Here is an 18,323-nt window from a genome sequence, read left to right on the forward strand (position 1 = left end):
TGGTGGCCGAGAGGGCCGGTCGATTGTTTCTTAGCTAGAGATACGTGTCACTCTCTACGCGGCGGGAGAAGTTTCGTATAAATTATTCTGATACGGTATGGGGGCGTGGCCGCGCATAGATTAGGCAAATAAGCTGAGGAGGGAGGGGAGGCCGGCTACGAATTAGCCTAAGTTATTAAAGATGGCGGCGGAGCGGAGTCGCTCCCCGATGGAGTCGCCGGTCCCGGCCTCTATGTTCGCCCCCGAGCCCAGCTCTCCGGGGGCGGCCAGGGCCGCGGCGGCTGCCGCCCGGCTCCACGGCGGCTTCGACTCGGACTGCAGCGAGGACGGCGAGGCGCTCAACGGCGAACCGGAGCTGGACCTCACCAGCAAGGTAGGCCCCGGGCGCCGGCGGCTGGGGGGACCGGGCACTGAGGGGGAACCGGCCGGTGGGCCGAGCCGTCTCTGGGGCGACGGCGGGGGCGGGAGGCGCCGAGCCCGCCCACCTGTAAGTGCGGGACGCGCGGCGGGCTCCGGGGCGAGGGGCGGCTCTGGCTGCCCGCGGGCACCGCCGTCCTTCTCTGGTGGCGCCCACCCGGCCTCCCCGCCGTCTCGCTCCCGCCGAGATCACAACCCCTCGGCTCCGCCACGTGGAACGCGGGCGCCCGACGCCGGCAGCTGCCCGCGCAGTGGCGGTCCCCACGCGGTGCCGCCTCCCCGGGAGATCGAGAGGGACTCTCTCCGTGGACTGTCCACGGGAGCCGAGCGTCGAAGGTGGCTCGGGCAGGGCGAGCGCGGGAGGATCAGGTAGTCCGAGGGGGAGCCGGGAGGCAGCTGCGGCTCTTCCTGGTGTCCAGAAAGCAATATTAAGTAGTCCCTCAGTCAAGAATGTCTGCTTTAGAAATCCACCCAAAACAAAAGTGAAAGATGGGCATGACCCATAGTTTCGTCTTCTAGGAATGGAACCTTATCTTGTATGACTGGAATAATGAAGGACGTTTTAGATCGTGTTTTCTGAGCTTTTGTGAAGGTGGGCAGGATTTTAAGGGCTCAACCTTCTGCTTGGCGTTGGTGGGGGCGGGGATAAATAATTCAGTATAATTTGGGACTGGCGTTTTGAAGGTTCCTAACGTTGCTAAAGGAAAGAATGCCAGCTTGGGAGTGGGAACGGCTGGGTTCCCTTTCCTGCCCTGCCAGTTAAAAAGGCTCTGTGACCTTGGGAAAGTGTCTTAACCTCTCAGTTTTCCAGCTTCATCATCTTTTTTAGTACAAATACGTAGTGAAAATGAGAAACGTATGTAAGAAATCTACTACACTGCTGGTTACTTACTACTCAGTAAATGTTTGAAGGAAATTGAAGGAACTGATGATTCTCTGTGCAGATTAAATAGCAGCTGATGCAAGACAGCACACCCATCCCACCTCCTACCTGTTGTTGGATACTTACAATAGAGATGTTTAGTGAGTTTTGAAAACATTTGTGATTTTTTAGTCTATGGTGACAAAACTGCACGAAACTTGATCTAAACTGAAGAGAACTTTCTTGAAACCAACAGTTCTCTCCCTTTAGTCTCCACTGAGCACTTAGAAGCTAGCGCTCCACCTTAGCACAGGGTCCTCTCTGGTGCCTCTAATGCCATAATGAGGCTGACCAGGTTCAAAGAGAGGATGATCAGGGGAAGTGTATGAGGCAGTGGGACACAGTGCAGAAGACCCAGCACCTAGGTTCAAAGTATAGGCTCTGATGAGTCAACTCAGGAAATTGTAAGAGATGCACTTGACTCGGAAGCAAATGAACTAGATGTCAGCTCATAGCCAAGGTGCTGAAGAAGCCTGAAAACAGTGGGAACTGGCTCAGCAGAGTTGCAAACAGATTTATTTCCTGACCAGCTTATTTAATGTTCCAGGGTAGGGAGGTGTGTCTTCGTCATGAAGCTGAGGAAGTCCTCATTATTTTAAAGATGCTATATGTAAATTAATATTGATGATATTGAAAAAAACTGATGTGATGAGAGAAAAGAGATGGGTTAAATAGGCTGATTCCTGAGGAAAAGTTAGAAGCTGTAAGTATATATATACTTGCCATAGTTAAATGTAGGGATGGACATAAGACTCTGAGAGCTTCCAAAGAGAGAGAATTAGTGAATTGCGGTATCTAGTTTCATTTAGGAATGACTGGGTGGGGAAAACTGTAATTACCACTTACTGAGCTGTGGAGTGGATGCTTTACATGTTATCTTGTTATCATGTTATCTTGTCTTTACAGTGGCCTTAGGAGGTAGATAATAGTATCTTCATTTTGTAGACTAAAAAAACTGAGACTCAGAGGTTAAGTTCTTTGTCCAAGGTCACACATGACAGTTAGAGAATGGGATTTGACGTGCCTGTTGGTAAACAGCCTCCCCAAATAAGTGGTTGATATTTTAATGTTATTGGCAGAAATTCACAAAATGATGGTGTTGATACCCATCTTAGAGGTAAGGGTGTTTTGTTGATAAAGATAAATCTTGCAGCAGTTTTTACTGCCGATTCCTAAATAATCAAGATAGCCCAGGCAAGATGGAACAAAATTCTTATGTTGTTATGGGAACCATTGGCCTTGGATGGAGAGCATGGCAGTATATGAGATCCCTGTCCTGTGAGTTGCAAGCTGCAGGTAGAATACCTTGGCATGTTGGTGTAAAGCACTGCTCATTAATTTCTACTTACAATGTCACATTGTTAGTCCCTGTGGGTCCTGCCCCTCCTGTTAAGCAGCAGGAGGCAGGCTACTCACACCTTCTATTCTGTGGGTTGGGGTTCAAACGTACTTATAAAGCCTTGAGCTCAAAGGCTGTTTGAGGAGAGGCAAAGAGGCCATGAGAGGGCTGCAAAGCTAGTTTAGGTCAGGGCGCAGTGGGGTTCAGTCAGGGTCTTTGGTCAGGCTATCGATCTGCTTTGGCTGTGGTACTCTTCTAGTAAGTGTGGTCTAAGGCTGTTGGTTTCTCTTCTAGCTGGTTCTAGTGAGCCCTACATCAGAGCAGTATGACAGCCTACTTCGGCAAATGTGGGAGAGGATGGACGAGGGATGCGGAGAGACCATATATGTCATTGGGCAGGGATCAGGTGAGCATAGTTTTCCTTTCACTTTATTTTTAAAAACATTATTCAGAGTACATTTTCCCTCTTTTATCAACTTTTCCTGTTCGTGTGTCTCAGTTGCAGTGATTCTTTAGTGTCTGCAGAACTGTTTGGGAGAACGTGAAAGTACAAAGTGATAATGTTAATTCCCACCTTAGTGGTGTCCTAACGTGCTTGACTTTAAAGATTCACTTTCCAAGAGATTTTACAGAAGCTTCATTTCTGCTTCCAGTACCCTGCATTTGCGTAAGGTGTGATGAAGCACAGAGCAAGGAAACTTCTTGTCTGAGATAATAGAGTAAGTCACCATTAGGTCTAGAATTAAGTTTCCCTAGGCAGTTCTAGGTCTTCCCCTCCAAGCCTGATTTACCAATCCCATTGCTACTTGTTGCCTGCTTAGCAGAGAACCTCTGTGATACTTCTTGATGTCAGCAAGAAAAGGACATCCAGAATTCTCTCTTCAGCTAGGCTGCCTTGCCCTGGTTCACACTGACCATTCAGTGGGAATAGCTGTGAGATCCTTCGCATATGTAGGCTTGTTGCCATTCTGGAAGGGACTTGTTATTGCCCTCCAGCCCTCTTATTCCACTTTCAGTTCAGTTCAGTTCAGTCGCTCAGTCGTGTCCGACTCTCCGCGACACCATGAATCACAGCACGCCAGGCCTCCCTGTCCATCACCAACTCCCGGAGCTCACTCAAACTCATGTCCATCGAGTCAGTGATGCCATCCAGCCATCTCATTCTCTGTCATCCCCATCTCCTCCCACCCCCAATCCCTCCCAGCATCAGACTCTTTTCCAGTGAGTCAACTTATCGCATGAGGTGGCCAAAGTATTGGAGTTTCCACTTTAGGAGCCCATTATTTTAGAGGAAGGCCATCCCCCTGACAGAATCCCAGATTATATCCTGGGCTTCCCATCCCGGTCATTCCTAGTTTATACTCTCAATGCAAAGCCTGCTTACTCTTGTCTTCATTTAGACATTATCTTTGCTAAAATGGCAGCTGGGCTTGTTTAACAGTTATCAATTTAGCCTGTACTAGATCTTGTCTGTTGTCTTTGCAAGTTTAAGTAGGCCTCCATGCATCATTAAAGGACTAGTTCTCTTTACTGAACGTAGATTTTTATAAAGACAGGTAATAATTCTTTTACAGTGTGAGTCTAAGATGGTAGGAATCTCAAAATCAGTTTTGAACTGTTCGACAAATATCTACTAAGAATCCTTCTAAGGTCTTGATACTGTTGCAAAACACTTTTGGATACTTAACATCTGTCCTCTGTCTTGAGAAGGAAAGATGGCATATACATAATTAACTTCAGTAGAAAACAGCATTTAGAAATGTTGCAAAATTGACACAAGGAAGAAGGGTTTGATCTCCCAATACTGCTTTGAAATGTTTCTCATGTTTATCCTTTCCTTTCTCTTTGCTGCCACCTCCCCAGTTTCAGGTCTTATCACTTTAAAGAAGGCATGGTGAGAGAGATAGGCAAAGCAGGAGGTTCATGTCGAGAGAGAGAGATGGTCAGCATTGTCTGGTGTTACAGAGACAGCAGGGAGAGTTAGGTTCAGAAAAAGCCATTCCATTTGGTGACTAGGCCTTTTGAAAAGCCTTTGTGTCACTCAAAGATCACTTAAAACTTACAAAATTGAAGAAAACCACATCTAGGTCAATTCTGACAAGTCTTGGGACTGTTTGTTGAAGATACCGATTCTTAAAGCTCAGTTGAGTTCGACTCTGCGACCCGTGGGCCCTCGCCAGCCAGGCTCCTCTGTCCATTGAATTCTCCAGGTCAGAATACTGGAGTGGGTGGCCATTCCCTACTCCAGAGCATCTTCCCAACCCAGGGATTGAACCCAGGTCTCCTACATTGCAGGCGGATTCTTTACAGTCGGAGCCACCAGGGAAGCCCCTTAAAGCCCCCACTGCTCCCTTATTCTTTAATAGGAACTCTTAGTGAACTTTACCAAACCTTGATGGCTCACAGTTAATTAACCCTCCCATGGCAAAGCATAAGAACAAACATTCATTAACATGTATCTTACACACCCAAGCATTATCTTGGCATCTACCAATTGGATGCTATTAGATTCATAGTGACTCCTTCCTGCTGGAATTCTTTAGAGGTTGAAAAAGATTGCAACTCGTTAAACAAGTTGAACTTCAAATGGAAGATTGAACTAGATGCAAAGCCCCCAGGAGTCAACTTCATCACTGATGTCCTGTGTGTATTTGGTACTTCCCCTCTGTTTACTGCTTCCTTCGTCTGTAAAATGGGGCTAATGGTACCACCACCACCACCCCCACCTCAGAGAAATCTGTATGGATAAATTAGGTTTTTAAAAAATTCTAAACAGGGCAGAGGACTGTGCTCTTTAAATATACATTCTTAAGATTGATATTAAAAGGAGGCACCGTGATTAGTTAGTTCAAATTCTGTAGTTAGGTCAGATTCTGGAACCTGGCAGGTCTGAGTTTGCCTTATGGGTTCTTTCCTTGCCTTAAAATGGAGAAAATAATAGAATCTAGCCCGTGGTATCATGGTGAGGATTAACACTTGGCATATAGTAAGCACTATATAAATGCTTAGCTAGTGTTAATAGTTAGAGTAGTCATTTTTTAAAGGTTCCAGGTTATAATTGACTTACCATGAGATCTCTTTCCAAAAGAACCTGTTCATTCCTCAAATATTAAATCATGACTTTCTAAGAACGAGGTACTGCATTAAAAGTTCAGGAAATGTGGGAGGAGTATTATAACTTTGTGGCAGGGTCAGAGAAGGCTTAAAAGCCTTTCTAAAGGAGGAGGTGCCCGATGAGTGAATTCTAAAGGATGAGTAGGAGTTTCCTAGATGAGTGGAGGCAGTAGTTAGTGAGCCGAGAAAGCCACAAGCACAGAGGCATGGAGGCACTGTGATTGTGGAGTATTTGGTGGATCAGAGGTGATTCAGTAAAGCGGGAGTGAGGGTGAGATTGGGAGTGTCAGGGAGACTGGACAGGTAGTCAGGGCCCAGCTCTGAGAGTCTTTGAATGCCATACCAAAGCATTTAGACTTGTGTCCTAAAAGTTTGGGGACCCCCTAGCTGCATATTGAGCAGGAGGGTGAGTCAGGAGGCAGGACCGAAATCTGACTAGCTTCCCGCGTGGCTTAATGTGTGGCCCTGAGTGATTGAAAAGCCCTCTGGCTTTTCTCCTTGGCTTTTTTTCTACTCCTACCAAGTGAGGACATGCTGGAGAAGGCTGATGTGACTGGGGGTATTTTCAGTCACAGAATACTGGGAGCCCTGGATGGATAGGTGATACTGTTGATTGCCGCCTGGTGTGAGATAGAACCTGAAAGCATTGCTTTCCAATGTAACAGAAGCAGAAAAGGTTGGATAGAGTTTGGGGATCTGGCCAGAATGGCAAGGTAGCCGGCCTTCTCTCAGGAACAGTTCCAAGCCCTTCTTTAATCCAGAAGATTCCCAGAGCTCAGTTGGCCATGCATTTAGAAGCTCCTTGACCGAACTGCTCCCTCTTTTTTCATTTGTTTTAGCATTTTGCAGACACTTGCAGACTTGGTATAGGAAAAGCACCCCTCTTGGAGTGTCCAGGGATATTTGAGATAGGGTCCTTATCCTCAAGATGCTTGTGTATAGTGGGTGAAGACACATCCGAAACACTATTCCGTGGTGAACTTCATAAGGGAGCAGAATGGGTAGGCTTTTGACAAGTGGAGATGTGCCAATTGGCTTTCCAGGGTAGGAAATACATGAGCAAAGGTGTAGAGCTGGCAGAGTGCAGAGAACATGGGGATGGTGACTGGGCCGTCTGCCCGGAACAGAGTTGAGGAGGGGAGGATGGGGAAAGGGTGGAGTAAATGATGGATGCCTCTAAGGAGTTAGAACTGAACGCTGCCGGGCCTGGGGAGCCCTTCCAAGGCTTTGACTCGAAAGTGGCAACAGCAGAGCTGTGCATTGTTTAGGAACTCGAGCTTGTGCATCTATGCTGGATGGGTTGGAGGAAACAGATGGGATTTGCTAAGACCAGTTAGGGATCTTGTGGTGATTCAGGTAAATAAGGGCCTGAATCAGGCTGGTGACATTGGACTGGCAAAGAAAGGAGAGCAGGAACAAGGAAAGCTAGACTTGGCAGGACTAGAGTGATGAGTATTAATCTTGGGTGACTGCAAGGATAGTGGTGTCATCAGAAACAGGGAAGGCAGGAAAAGGAACTGATCTGGCATTAAGAGGAGCCCTTGCCAAAGGAAAAGGCTCTAGGTGTGGAATCAGAAGACCCATGGCCGCTCTGTTCCCTCCCAGCTCTGAGACTTCTGGGTTCTGTGTACCCCAATACTAAATGGGAACAGTAGTATCTAATTCATAGGGCTACAGGGAGGACTGAAATGCTTTGTTAATGCTGTTAGTTTTTGTGCTGTTGTTTAAAAAGGGAGTGGATAGAGCTCTGGAAAGAGGACTAGTTATGAATGTTTTTTGTAGTTTTCAAATGACAGTGGAAGCCATAGAATATTCAGATGGTCGAGGGGCATGTTCAAGGACAGAGAAGAGGGCCACTGACCAACTACTGAAAAAGGCTGGCATCGAGGGGCAGGAGCAGGAAGAGCCAGCAGAAGAGACAGAAGGAGGAACCAGAGGGAGGGAGGTGAAGCAGAAGAAGTTGGGGGACTTCTCTGGTGGTTTAATGGTCAAGGCTTCGCGCTCCCAGTGCAGGGGGCACTGGTTTGATCCCTGGTCGGGGAACTAATCCCACATGTGGCAAGGCATGGCCAAAAGTAAATAAATGAAAGGAAAAACAGTTTGGGTTATAGGCAAGCAGAGTGGGAGTGAAGTGCTTCAGTCAACAGAGGGACGGTGGCCAGTGGCGTTGACTCTGCAGGGCTCGAGAAAAGGACTTTGGATAAGGGCATAGAAGGCCACTGATGACTTGAAAAGCGGTTTTTTTCCAGAGGCATCAGGTCAGTGAGTAGGTGGTGGGGACGGTGGCGCCGTTCATTCGCTGGGCCACAGGGACAGAGGCTGGGCCTCCTTGAGTTTAGGAGTGACCTGGACTTGTTTATAAGGGCAGGAGCAGAAGCGGCTGAGAGGAGCTGCAGGGTCTTGGGGGGCAGCAAAGAAAAGAGGGGGGGCACATGCTGGGGGTGAGCCCAGGGGAGGAGACAGGCTGGAGGGAGGCGGAAGCGGCTACTGTGGGGATTAAATATGACTCCGTGTGGGAAGCACCTGACCATATTGGCAGACAGTAGGCACCATAAATTACTGATTGATTGGTCCTTCCTCCCTCATCCTAAGCTCAGACTCATTTTTGCCAGCTCCTTGCTGGATATTTCACCTGAGCCACCTCTGAAAAATCTGTCCCTAAAGCCATTCATAAATTCTCTCCCCATTTTCCTTTGTCTCCTGTCCTTGTTATCTTTTAACTGTATTATTAGAATTCTTTTCTAACCTTCGCTCCCCGTTTCTGGTCTCTCGCTTGCCAGCACACACTTTACACTGCTGCTCCAGAGATCTTCCTGTCCCACAGCGATCTGATCATGTTACTCCCCCGTGTAACCCCTGAGGCCCCCCTCCCTGGTATATGTGTGTGTTGCTGCTGTGTGACGTTCACCTGCCTAACCATTTCCACCTGTCATGTGGTCTCCCGCCACTTGACATCCTGCTCCCCAGCTCACCAAGCTGCTTCTCGGTCCCTGAATGTGGCGTGATTTGCCGGGCTCCATGCTTTGCTCTGCTGCCTAGCATGTCTTCCCTCCTTTCTCTGCAGGCCCGTTTTTCATGTTAGGAGTCCCAGCTTGAAGTCAGCGCCCTGCAAAGCCGTGTTCAGCTTCCCTAGGCAATGCTAGTTGCTCATGCTTTACATTCTCTTTGTACCGTTCTTTAGTACAGCACTCAAGCAGTATGGCAATTAATTAATTTCCTGTCTCTCCCGCTGGGCTGTGAACCCGCCAAGGGCACCTGTATTCCCAGTACCCAGCATGAGACTTGGCATGAAACCTGGGAGAGTCTCCATGATTATCATTGAAGGAATTAATGACTGCCCTGCTTAATGGGGAAGCCCTGTTACTTATGAACTCCACACGTGCCCGAGTGTTGGAAGTGTCAGGTAGAGAGAGAGCCATGTTCGGCAGTGCCCAGGGTGGGGCCCTGGTGATGGCTGGTTAACTGGCTGACTTGGTGGCAGGCTGACGTGTGGACTCTTGTCACCAGATGGGACTGAGTACGGGCTGAGTGAAGCTGACATGGAGGCCTCCTACGCCACCGTGAAGAGCATGGCAGAGCAGATAGAGGCTGATGTCATCCTCCTGCGGGAGCGGCAAGAGGCCGGGGGTCGAGTGCGCGATTACCTGGTCCGAAAACGAGTAGGAGACAATGACTTCCTGGAAGTCAGGTGAGGGGGCCCCTGAACAGTTCCAGGTCCCCTGCAGCATGACCTTGGGGTCCCGGGCACCACAGAGAAGGTGATTGAGCCTTTGACATCAGGCACATTCACTTCGTCCTTTTGCCTCCTGAGGCCTGAAAAGAGTGTCCAGTGACATCAATGGCTCCATTTTCTGTTTCCATACTTTTTCATCTTTAAATCCTCCCATTTGGAAAGAGTGGGAGGGAGGCCAGCCCTGCGTGCTGTGGCCACTTTGTGGGGGCACTTGCTCTCCCCTCATGGAGGAGAGCAGCGTGTGCCCCTCTCGGCTTTAGGGCTCCTGTCGGGGAGCTCAGTTCCTCCTGAGTAACATTCTAGTCCCTGGGTACAGCTCCAAGAGCATTCCCAACGTGCTCACCCATGACTTGAAGGAGCAGAGAGCTGGAGGGGCCCAGGGGTGAGCCCGTCCCTACAGGTCCGGTTGCTGGGGTTCACTTCACTCACCTGCCAACTCACGCACAAATGTATGGGTTTGTGTACATGCAGGGTAGCGGTTGTGGGCAATGTGGATGCTGGCAAAAGCACGCTTCTGGGAGTCTTGACACACGGGGAGCTGGACAATGGGCGAGGCTTTGCCCGCCAGAAACTCTTCCGCCACAAACATGAGATTGAGTCAGGTCGCACCAGCAGTGTGGGCAACGACATTCTGGGCTTTGACAGTGAAGGAAATGTCGTAAACAAGCCAGACAGCCACGGTGGCAGCCTGGAGTGGACAAAGATCTGTGAGAAATCCACTAAGGTGATTACCTTCATCGACTTGGCTGGCCATGAGAAGTACCTGAAGACCACTGTCTTTGGCATGACTGGCCATTTGCCTGACTTCTGCATGCTGATGGTAAGTGAGGTGCTGGTGAGGAGGGCAGGGGGCTTTAGCTAGGCTCCTGGGATGTGGTGGTATGCAAGTGTTTAAAATTGTTCTGAGGCAGGAGTCTTTTGGTTTAGGGCTTTGAAACCGGATAAGGACGACAAGTGTTGCAAGGGTGCCCAGTCTTCTCAAGGGTGTACCTTGATCTTTCTCCTAGGTGAGGCCAGGAAGAGATCCTCGAAGAGAAACCAAGGTGCCATTTGCAGACCTCTCTTGTTTTTCAGAGAGGTGTAGAGGAGGGTTCTCCTGGGGCGTTTCTTACTACCTTCTGAAAGGAAACACCTCTGAAAGGTGTTTCCTCCTGGGGTCGGGCTGTTTTGAGATGATATTGGGCAGCACCCTCAGAGATGGGGCAGCCTGGGGACAAAATGGAGGCGAGGGCATAGCCAGCCACCAAGGGGCTCAAGAGGTGGTCTCTTCTGAAGCCTGGAACTGGTGTCCGCCTCTCACAGCTACTTGTTGAGAGGCGTCTGTGTGCCTGGCACTGTGCCAAGCCTGAAAATAGAGCCGTGAACAGGCTGTCCTGAGCACCCATAGAGCTCACAGTCTGGTGGGAATAGACTTTTCAGCACCTCACCAAGTGGATAAACTGAAGAGGGAAGGGAGCAGAGGCTTCTGGGCCGGATCACGTTGTGAATCCTGCAGTTGGGTCTCTTGGATCTTCCTGGCCAGAGAATAGGTGTCTGTGAGGCCCACAGCCTTGGTCATGACTTCATAGCTTTCACGGAGCGCAGGCAAGCTGGTTTTCCTTTGGCAAATCCTTCTCAAAGTCCTTCCCCATTTCCCAGTCCCTCCAGCTGCCTGTATTAATAAGTGTAGTAAATGAAAGCATCTGTTCAATACAGACTTGATCAAATTGCCCAACGAACAGGTTCTCGGGCAAATTCTCTCCAGACTGGAGAGCAGAGAGAGGCAGAGCATATGTGTGAACACTCTCGTCAGCTCTCTGCCCAAGGTTCTTAGGATCTCAGTGTGATTTCATCTCCTGTATCTTTGGACGTTGCAAAGGACCCTTACCAACCTTGACTGGCCAAGGAAAGCTGCTCTTCCCGAAGGGGTTTTAGAGGAAGAGCATAGAGTGTATTTGGGGCAGTTGTTGGATTAAAATTAAGAAGGGTATAGAAATCAGTTTAAAATGAGTGTTTTTCTAACTGAGCTACAGTTAGTTAGTGTCAGTCACTTTGCGACCCTATGGGCTATAGCCCTCTAGGCTCCTCTGTCCATGGGATTTTCTGGACAGGAATACTGGAATGGGTTGCCATTTCCTTTTCCAGGGGATCTCCCCAACCCAGGAATCAAACCTGGGTCTCCCACATGGCTACAGTGATTGATGGACATGTCTTCACCCCAGATGAGATGTTATATATTATTTGACTTTTAGGTCAGGAGCTAAATGCTAAAAATCTCTGTAGAAAACAATGAAATACTTGATTATTGTTTCATGGCAATCAATTAAAAAAAAAACACACACAACCAAAACCTTGAAAATATAGAGACAGCAGAGAGAGAGTATTCTCTTATCCCTCTTGGAAGAAGAGAAGTAGATCTGGGTAGGTTAGGAAAGGCGGTCGGAGGGATGGGAAGATTTAGGAGGAAGATGGTAGAGAGGTCGTGGTGTAGGCAGAGGGAACATGTGTGGGATCAGTGTAGGTGGGGTAATAGCTCCCCTGGGAACTGTGATGACCAGCGAGAGCACCACTTGAAAACACTCTGGAATGTATGAAACCCTGTATAAGTACTTCATGGCAATTTTAACCTTATTTTCTTTTAGTGAGTAATACATGCGTATGGTACAAAAATTAGAAGGAAATGGCAACCCACTCCAGTGTTTCTTGCCTGGAGAATCCCAGGGACAGCAAAGCCTGGTCGGCGGCTGCCTATGGGGTCGCACAGAGTCAGACATGACTGAAGCGACTTAGCAGCAGCAGCAAGGGCTCTTGATGAAAGTGAAAGAGGAAAGTGAAAATATTGGCTTGAAGCTCAACATTCAGAAAACTAAGATCATGGCATCTGGTCCCATCACTTCATGGGAATTGGATGGGGAAACAGTGGAAACAGTGTCAGACTTTATTTTTTGGGACTCCAAAATCATTGCAGATGCTGATTGCAGCCATGAAATTAAAAGACGCTTACTCCTTGGAAGGAAAGTTATGACCAACCTAGATAGCATATTAAAAAGCAGAGACATTACTTTGTCAACAAAGGTCCGTCTATTCAAGGCTATGGTTTTTCCAGTGGTCATGTATAGATGTGAGAGTTGGACTGTGAAGAAAGCTGATCACCAAAGAATTGATGCTTCTGAACTGTGGTGTTGGAGAAGACTCTTGAGAGTCCTTGGACTGCAAGGTGATCCAACCAGTCCATTAAAGGAGATCAGTCCTGGGTGTTCATTGGAAGGACTGATGCTAAAGCTGAAACTCCAATACTTTGGCTACCTCATGTAAAGAGTTGACTCACTGGAAAAGACTCTGATTCTGGGAGGAATTGGGGGCGGGCAAAGGGGACGACAGAGAATGAGATGGCTGGATGGCATCACTGACTCGATGGACATGAGTTTGAGTGAACTCTGGGAGTTGGTGATGGACAGGGAGGCCTGGCGTGCTGTGATTCATGGGGTTGCAGAGTCGGACACGACTGAGCAACTGAACTGAACTGAAGGACTTTAGAGACTTTCCACTTTAGAGTGAGAAGTCTCTCTTCTGCCTCTGTTCCATTTTCTCCAGAGGCAACCAGTACTGCCACTTTCTTATACATCCTCTAGAACTATTTTGTAATCATACCAGCAAACGTGTATATATTGAAAGTAGATTATATTATAGACATTGTGACTCTTCACCCCAAATGCCTCTCACAGGTCCTAAAATACTTTAGCGCTCAGTCTGCTACAGTTTTTGCACCCAAGAAGATGAATGAGAGTTCACTAATGTCATATAGTATCTAGTCTAAAAGCATTTACATTGTCTCAGATGCTCCCCGGATGTGTTGCAGCTGCTTTTTTTTCAAACAGTGATCTAATCACCAGTCTTCATGGTAGCACTGTGCATACCACCTTGCTTTTCTGCCCTTCAAACATATCTTAGATTTCCCTGTATCCGTGGAGAGGAATTTCCTCTTTCTTTTGCAGGCATACTTGTGCAGTGCATTAATTCATGTAACTGGCCTTTATGATATTTGAAAATGTTTATTGTTACAGGAAGGAATGGTAACAGCAGTAGCAGCAGCTCTTGCATGAAGACCTAATTCCTGCTAGTTCAGTGTGGACCTTTGACACGTTTGGTTATTCAAACCTCAAGTGAACCCTTTAAAGTGAATATTATTACCCTCCCATTTCATGGCTAGGGTTACTGGGGGCCAGGGATGTTACTGAATCCACCTTGATGACTCTGGACAGCTCTTTTCCCAGCCTGAGTTTGTCTTTTTTTGTATTGCCTCCAGATCTCCTCAGATTTTGATAGGCCGTCTTGTTATATGGGAGGGTAAAGTGGTCTGTGCCCAGCCCAGCCTTCAGCTACAGCTGTTTGGTTTCTGGCCCAAGACTTGTGCCCCTTGTTTTCCGTTCTGATGGTGGCCCTAGAGATGAGACTGCGCTCTTCCCTCAGCCTTCCTTGGGCCCCTGTGCCCACCCATCATCCACTGTGGGCACACAAACTCTCTCTGCCCCTTGTCCTGATAGTTCTTTCTGTGTTGGGGCAGGTGGGCAGCAACGCTGGCATCGTAGGGATGACCAAGGAGCACCTGGGCTTGGCGTTGGCCCTCAACGTGCCTGTGTTTGTGGTGGTCACCAAGATTGACATGTGTCCTGCCAACATCCTACAAGGTAAGCGCAGGCGGCAGTCTATGGCACAGTCACCCACGGTGGCTCCTTGGTGATCTGCCGCCAGGGCTGCAGCCTGTGATCTTCTGCTTCCCTGTACTGTGTGTAGACTTTGGCCTGCATGTCCACCAGCCCAGAGACTTCTGCTCCCTCCCTGTTTGGCTCTTGGTCTGAGCACAGCCTAGAGTTACCTCCTGCTTATTGTTCTTCTGGTTACAAATGCAGGATCCCTGAAGGCCCTGATCTAGCATCTCTTTTCAGGTTCTAGGCAGAAGGGGTTGGGTTTTACCATCTAAGCTGGGCATGTATGGAGACATTTGGGCAGAGAGTCTGATGGCCTTTTGCAACCAAAGCTTTCAAAACAGAGTTGCAAGACTAGGCTAGAGATGGTGGAAGAGAATTAGAGAAGGATCCTTCTGGAGGGCCTCCTAAGGGCTTCTGTAGGTGTCTAAATATCCTAGAGATCCTCTTGTCAGATGAATTTTTTCCCAGGAAACAGAGCACTCTAGAAACAATACTGTCCCTCTCATGGAGCCCCAAGTCACTTGCGTATAGGATGTGAGTCTTCTAGAGACCCCAGAGAAGCCTGACAGGTTTCAGACCTGTGACCTGAGCACACACTCCCTATCAGTCTCCTCCTACTCTGGCAAGCGTTCACCCAGTTTTGGCCCTCCTTCTCTTCTCCAGGCATTATGGCATTTAACACTATGCGTCTGTCTGTCTCCTGCTGCGTCAGTAATGAGTGGACCTGTCTTGCCTTGGAAGCCTGGCCAAATAGAAGGCTGTGTCCCCCTAATTTTGTTCCATTTCACCCTTTAAGAAACCCTGAAGCTATTACAGCGCCTGCTGAAGTCACCAGGCTGCCGGAAGATCCCTGTGCTGGTGCAGAGCAAGGACGATGTGATTGTTACAGCCTCCAACTTCAGCTCTGAGAGGTAATGGGTAGGGAGCAGTCACTTGGGCGCAGGCACAGAGATTGGTTGCGATAGATGATTCTGCTCTCAGCGATGTTGCTCAGGGGCTGTATGAGGTGACCTGGATTCTGAGGTGCTGGCCTCACTGAGGTTGGAGTACTAGCTGAGACTTCAGTGTCCTTATCTGTGAAACGGATATTATCTTCTTCATAGGGCTCTTGGAAGTGTTGGCAATGATATATGTAAAGCACTTAGCACTGCGCGTGGCTGCTGTCTGATAGCCATTTTTATAACTTTCTATTGACTTTTATTTTTTTTTTTTTCTATTGACTTTTAAAATCAGTACATTTTATTTATTTGGCTGCACTGGGTCTTGTTTGCGGCATTCCGGATCTAGTTCCCTGACCAGAGATCAAACCCAGGCCCCCTGTATTGGGAGTGCAGACTCTTAGCCACTGGACCACCAGGGAAGTCCCTAGTTTTTTTATACTGTTGTTTCTCAAAAACTCTCTAATCCCAGATGAGTTTTGGCATTTACTCATTAGCATGTCCTTTGATTCTATAAATATATATATATTTTTGGCCGTGCTGGACGACTTTTGGGCTCTTAGTTCCCAGACCACAATTGAACCCAGGCCAGCAGTGAAAGTGGTTGACTGCCAGGGAATTCCTTGATCCCATAAATATTTATTGGATGTTTGTTCTGAGCTGGGCTTTTCATTTAAGCATTGAGGACTCAAAGTTGACTTGGGCACAGTCCTTGTCTTCAGGGCGGTCGGCTTCTTGGTCAAAGATGGTCTCTTGGCAGTAGTGCATTTTGTTGACCCCGCTTCTTCTCTTGGGGCTGTTTGCCACAGGACCCAGAGCAGCCCGACTTTTTGGCCTCTCTCTGCCCTAGCACTGTCTTTAGTACCACCAGTTGGCCAGCAGAGGGGGTATGTCTCAGTTGGCCCCATTTCAATTCATTCATTTTGTTGAGTGCCTGTTCTGTCCAGTCCTTATTCTAGATGTAGCAAACGTGTAGTTCCTGATCTTGAGAAGTTTGATTAACCATGGATAGCAGATAGGCAGGAAACTATTATATATAGAATGGATAAATAATGAGCTTCTACTGTGTAGCATATTCAGTATCCTATGACAAACCATAATGGAAAAGAATATAGAAAATTATATATTGAATATATATGTATGTGTATAACTGAGTCACTTTACAGAAAAATTGAGCACTGTAAATCAACTACTGTACTTCAGTATTTTTTTGAAAAAAGTTTTTCTGGAAACTCAGAGGGAGTCAGGGGCACCCATCTGGGGAAGATTCTCTAGAAGGACGCAGCATTAGAGATGGGCCATTCATGTTGAGTACAGTCCCCAGATGAGAGGATTTGGTAGTTGGATAAGAGGGAAGGAACCCAGGCAGGCGGATTAGAATGAACAAGTGCATGGGAATGAAAAAAGCTTTGAGGAGAAGGGAGGATTCTCCAGTCCAGCTGGAATATAGGACTCTGAGAGAAATAAACCGGTAGGGGTGTCAGGAGGAGGGATTCCGGCTGGTATCTCTTCAGTGGAGAGTTGGTTAAGGATTTAAGGATGTGTGCGCTGTAAGAAGAAGGGGTACTCACGAGCACCCGGAATAGGGCAGTGGTGCCAAGACAAGAGAGGAGGGGACAGATTTCAGGGACAAAACGGTGTAAGGAGAGGAGGCCTCAGGCACAGGTCGGTGGGCTAGGCGGGGCCTGGGAGGCCAGTGAAGGTGTGGTGGGGGCACCCTCAGTCGCAGCATCTGTGCCAGGAGTCCCCCTGCTGCTCCTCCCCGCTCAGGCAGGAGCTCGCCACACGAGTGCCTTTCTTCCTCTCTCTACACCGCCCCCCCACCAGGATGTGCCCGATATTCCAAATCTCCAACGTCACAGGCGAGAACCTCGACCTGCTAAAGATGTTCCTCAACCTCCTCTCCCCTCGCACCAGCTACCGGGAGGAGGAGCCTGCTGAGTTTCAGATTGACGACACCTACTCCGTCCCGGTGCGTGGGTTTCGGTGGACTGAACAGGGTTGGAGCGCTGAGCGGTGCTTCCTCCAGGGCTGTCGGGGCCAGCCTGTGCTGCGGATGGACTCACTGGGCCAGGGTCTTCTCTGCAGGGTGTGGGGACCGTGGTGTCTGGGACAACACTGAGGGGCCTGATCAAGCTGAACGACACACTGCTGCTGGGCCCAGATCCCCTGGGTAACTTCCTGTCGATTGCTGTCAAATCCATCCATCGCAAGCGCATGCCTGTCAAGGAGGTGCGCGGGGGCCAGACTGCCTCCTTCGCACTGAAGAAGGTGAGTGTGGAGAAAGCTACAAGCTCCCTCGGGCTCTGCATCACACTGGGCTCTGACTCATCTCCAGCTCTCAACAGCTGCTCTGCAAGGCAGGGAGTGCTGACCTCACTTTTACAGATGAGGAAACTGAGGCTCAGAGAGCCTGAGTGACTTGTCAGGCCCTTGGGGAGCACACCAGGCCTGCGGCCTCCTGAGCTCTGTTCCTCCACAGTGTCTGGCCGTGGTACCCTGCACCGGGGGTGAGGTCAGCTGGGGGCCTGCCTGCTGTGCAGAGGGTCTTTCTACCCGGGGCTATTGAGGTCTATAGCAGATTCTCTTGCCATTCAGCTTTCAGTTCCTGGGGCAGGGGACTGGGGTGACTGCTGGCTCCTGGGTCACGCACTTTTCCCACGAAACAAATTAACCAGCAAGGCCAGACTTTCTACTTTCCGTCAGTCATATTGTGCTTACCCTATTTCTCCCACTTGAGTACTTGCCTGCCTTTGCCCTTTCACCACTCACTTAATTCCAGCCCATCCACAAGGTCTGGCTGAAATGACACTTTCTGACTGAAGTCTTTCCTGATCCCCCAGTAACTACTCCCTGACGGAGCCCTAAAGTCTGTCTGGGACGGTCTGCCCTAGAAAGCTTTTGGTCCAGCGCAATGAGAGGTCAAGGCCCTGTTGGTCCCGGTTCCCAGAGGGACTCCTGCCCCGCCACACCAGGGCATGAAGCCAGACAGCCTTACTGTCCCTGAGGTCTGGGGTTCCCTCTTGTTTTCAGATCAAGCGCTCGTCCATCCGGAAGGGCATGGTGATGGTTTCTCCACGCCTGAATCCCCAAGCTTCCTGGGAGTTTGAGGCCGAAATCCTGGTCCTTCACCACCCCACCACAATCAGCCCGCGGTACCAGGCCATGGGTA

General features: G+C 48.8%; 1 protein-coding gene across 2 annotated transcripts in view; it reads left to right on the top strand.

Annotated features, from left to right (window-relative positions):
- GTPBP1 (GTP binding protein 1) overlaps positions 1 to 18,323 on the top strand; it is a 26,840-nt gene continuing 8,517 nt past the window's right edge. For both annotated transcript variants that reach the window (XR_008681714.2, XM_055394294.2), the window contains exons 1-9: positions 1 to 373; positions 2,973 to 3,084; positions 9,300 to 9,480; positions 9,997 to 10,345; positions 14,069 to 14,192; positions 15,010 to 15,124; positions 16,979 to 17,123; positions 17,240 to 17,422; positions 18,185 to 18,320. Coding sequence is in view for 1 of the 2 variants with exons in the window: in XM_055394294.2 (XP_055250269.1) it covers positions 182 to 373; positions 2,973 to 3,084; positions 9,300 to 9,480; positions 9,997 to 10,345; positions 14,069 to 14,192; positions 15,010 to 15,124; positions 16,979 to 17,123; positions 17,240 to 17,422; positions 18,185 to 18,320 (1,537 nt within the window). In the remaining variant the exon portion in view is untranslated. The remainder of the gene's footprint in view (positions 374 to 2,972; positions 3,085 to 9,299; positions 9,481 to 9,996; positions 10,346 to 14,068; positions 14,193 to 15,009; positions 15,125 to 16,978; positions 17,124 to 17,239; positions 17,423 to 18,184; positions 18,321 to 18,323) is intronic.

This window comes from Moschus berezovskii, chromosome 6 (assembly GCF_049115385.1).
Source record: "Moschus berezovskii isolate FMDL1 chromosome 6, NW_MosBer_1.0, whole genome shotgun sequence".
Taxonomy (NCBI): domain Eukaryota; kingdom Metazoa; phylum Chordata; class Mammalia; order Artiodactyla; family Moschidae; genus Moschus; species Moschus berezovskii.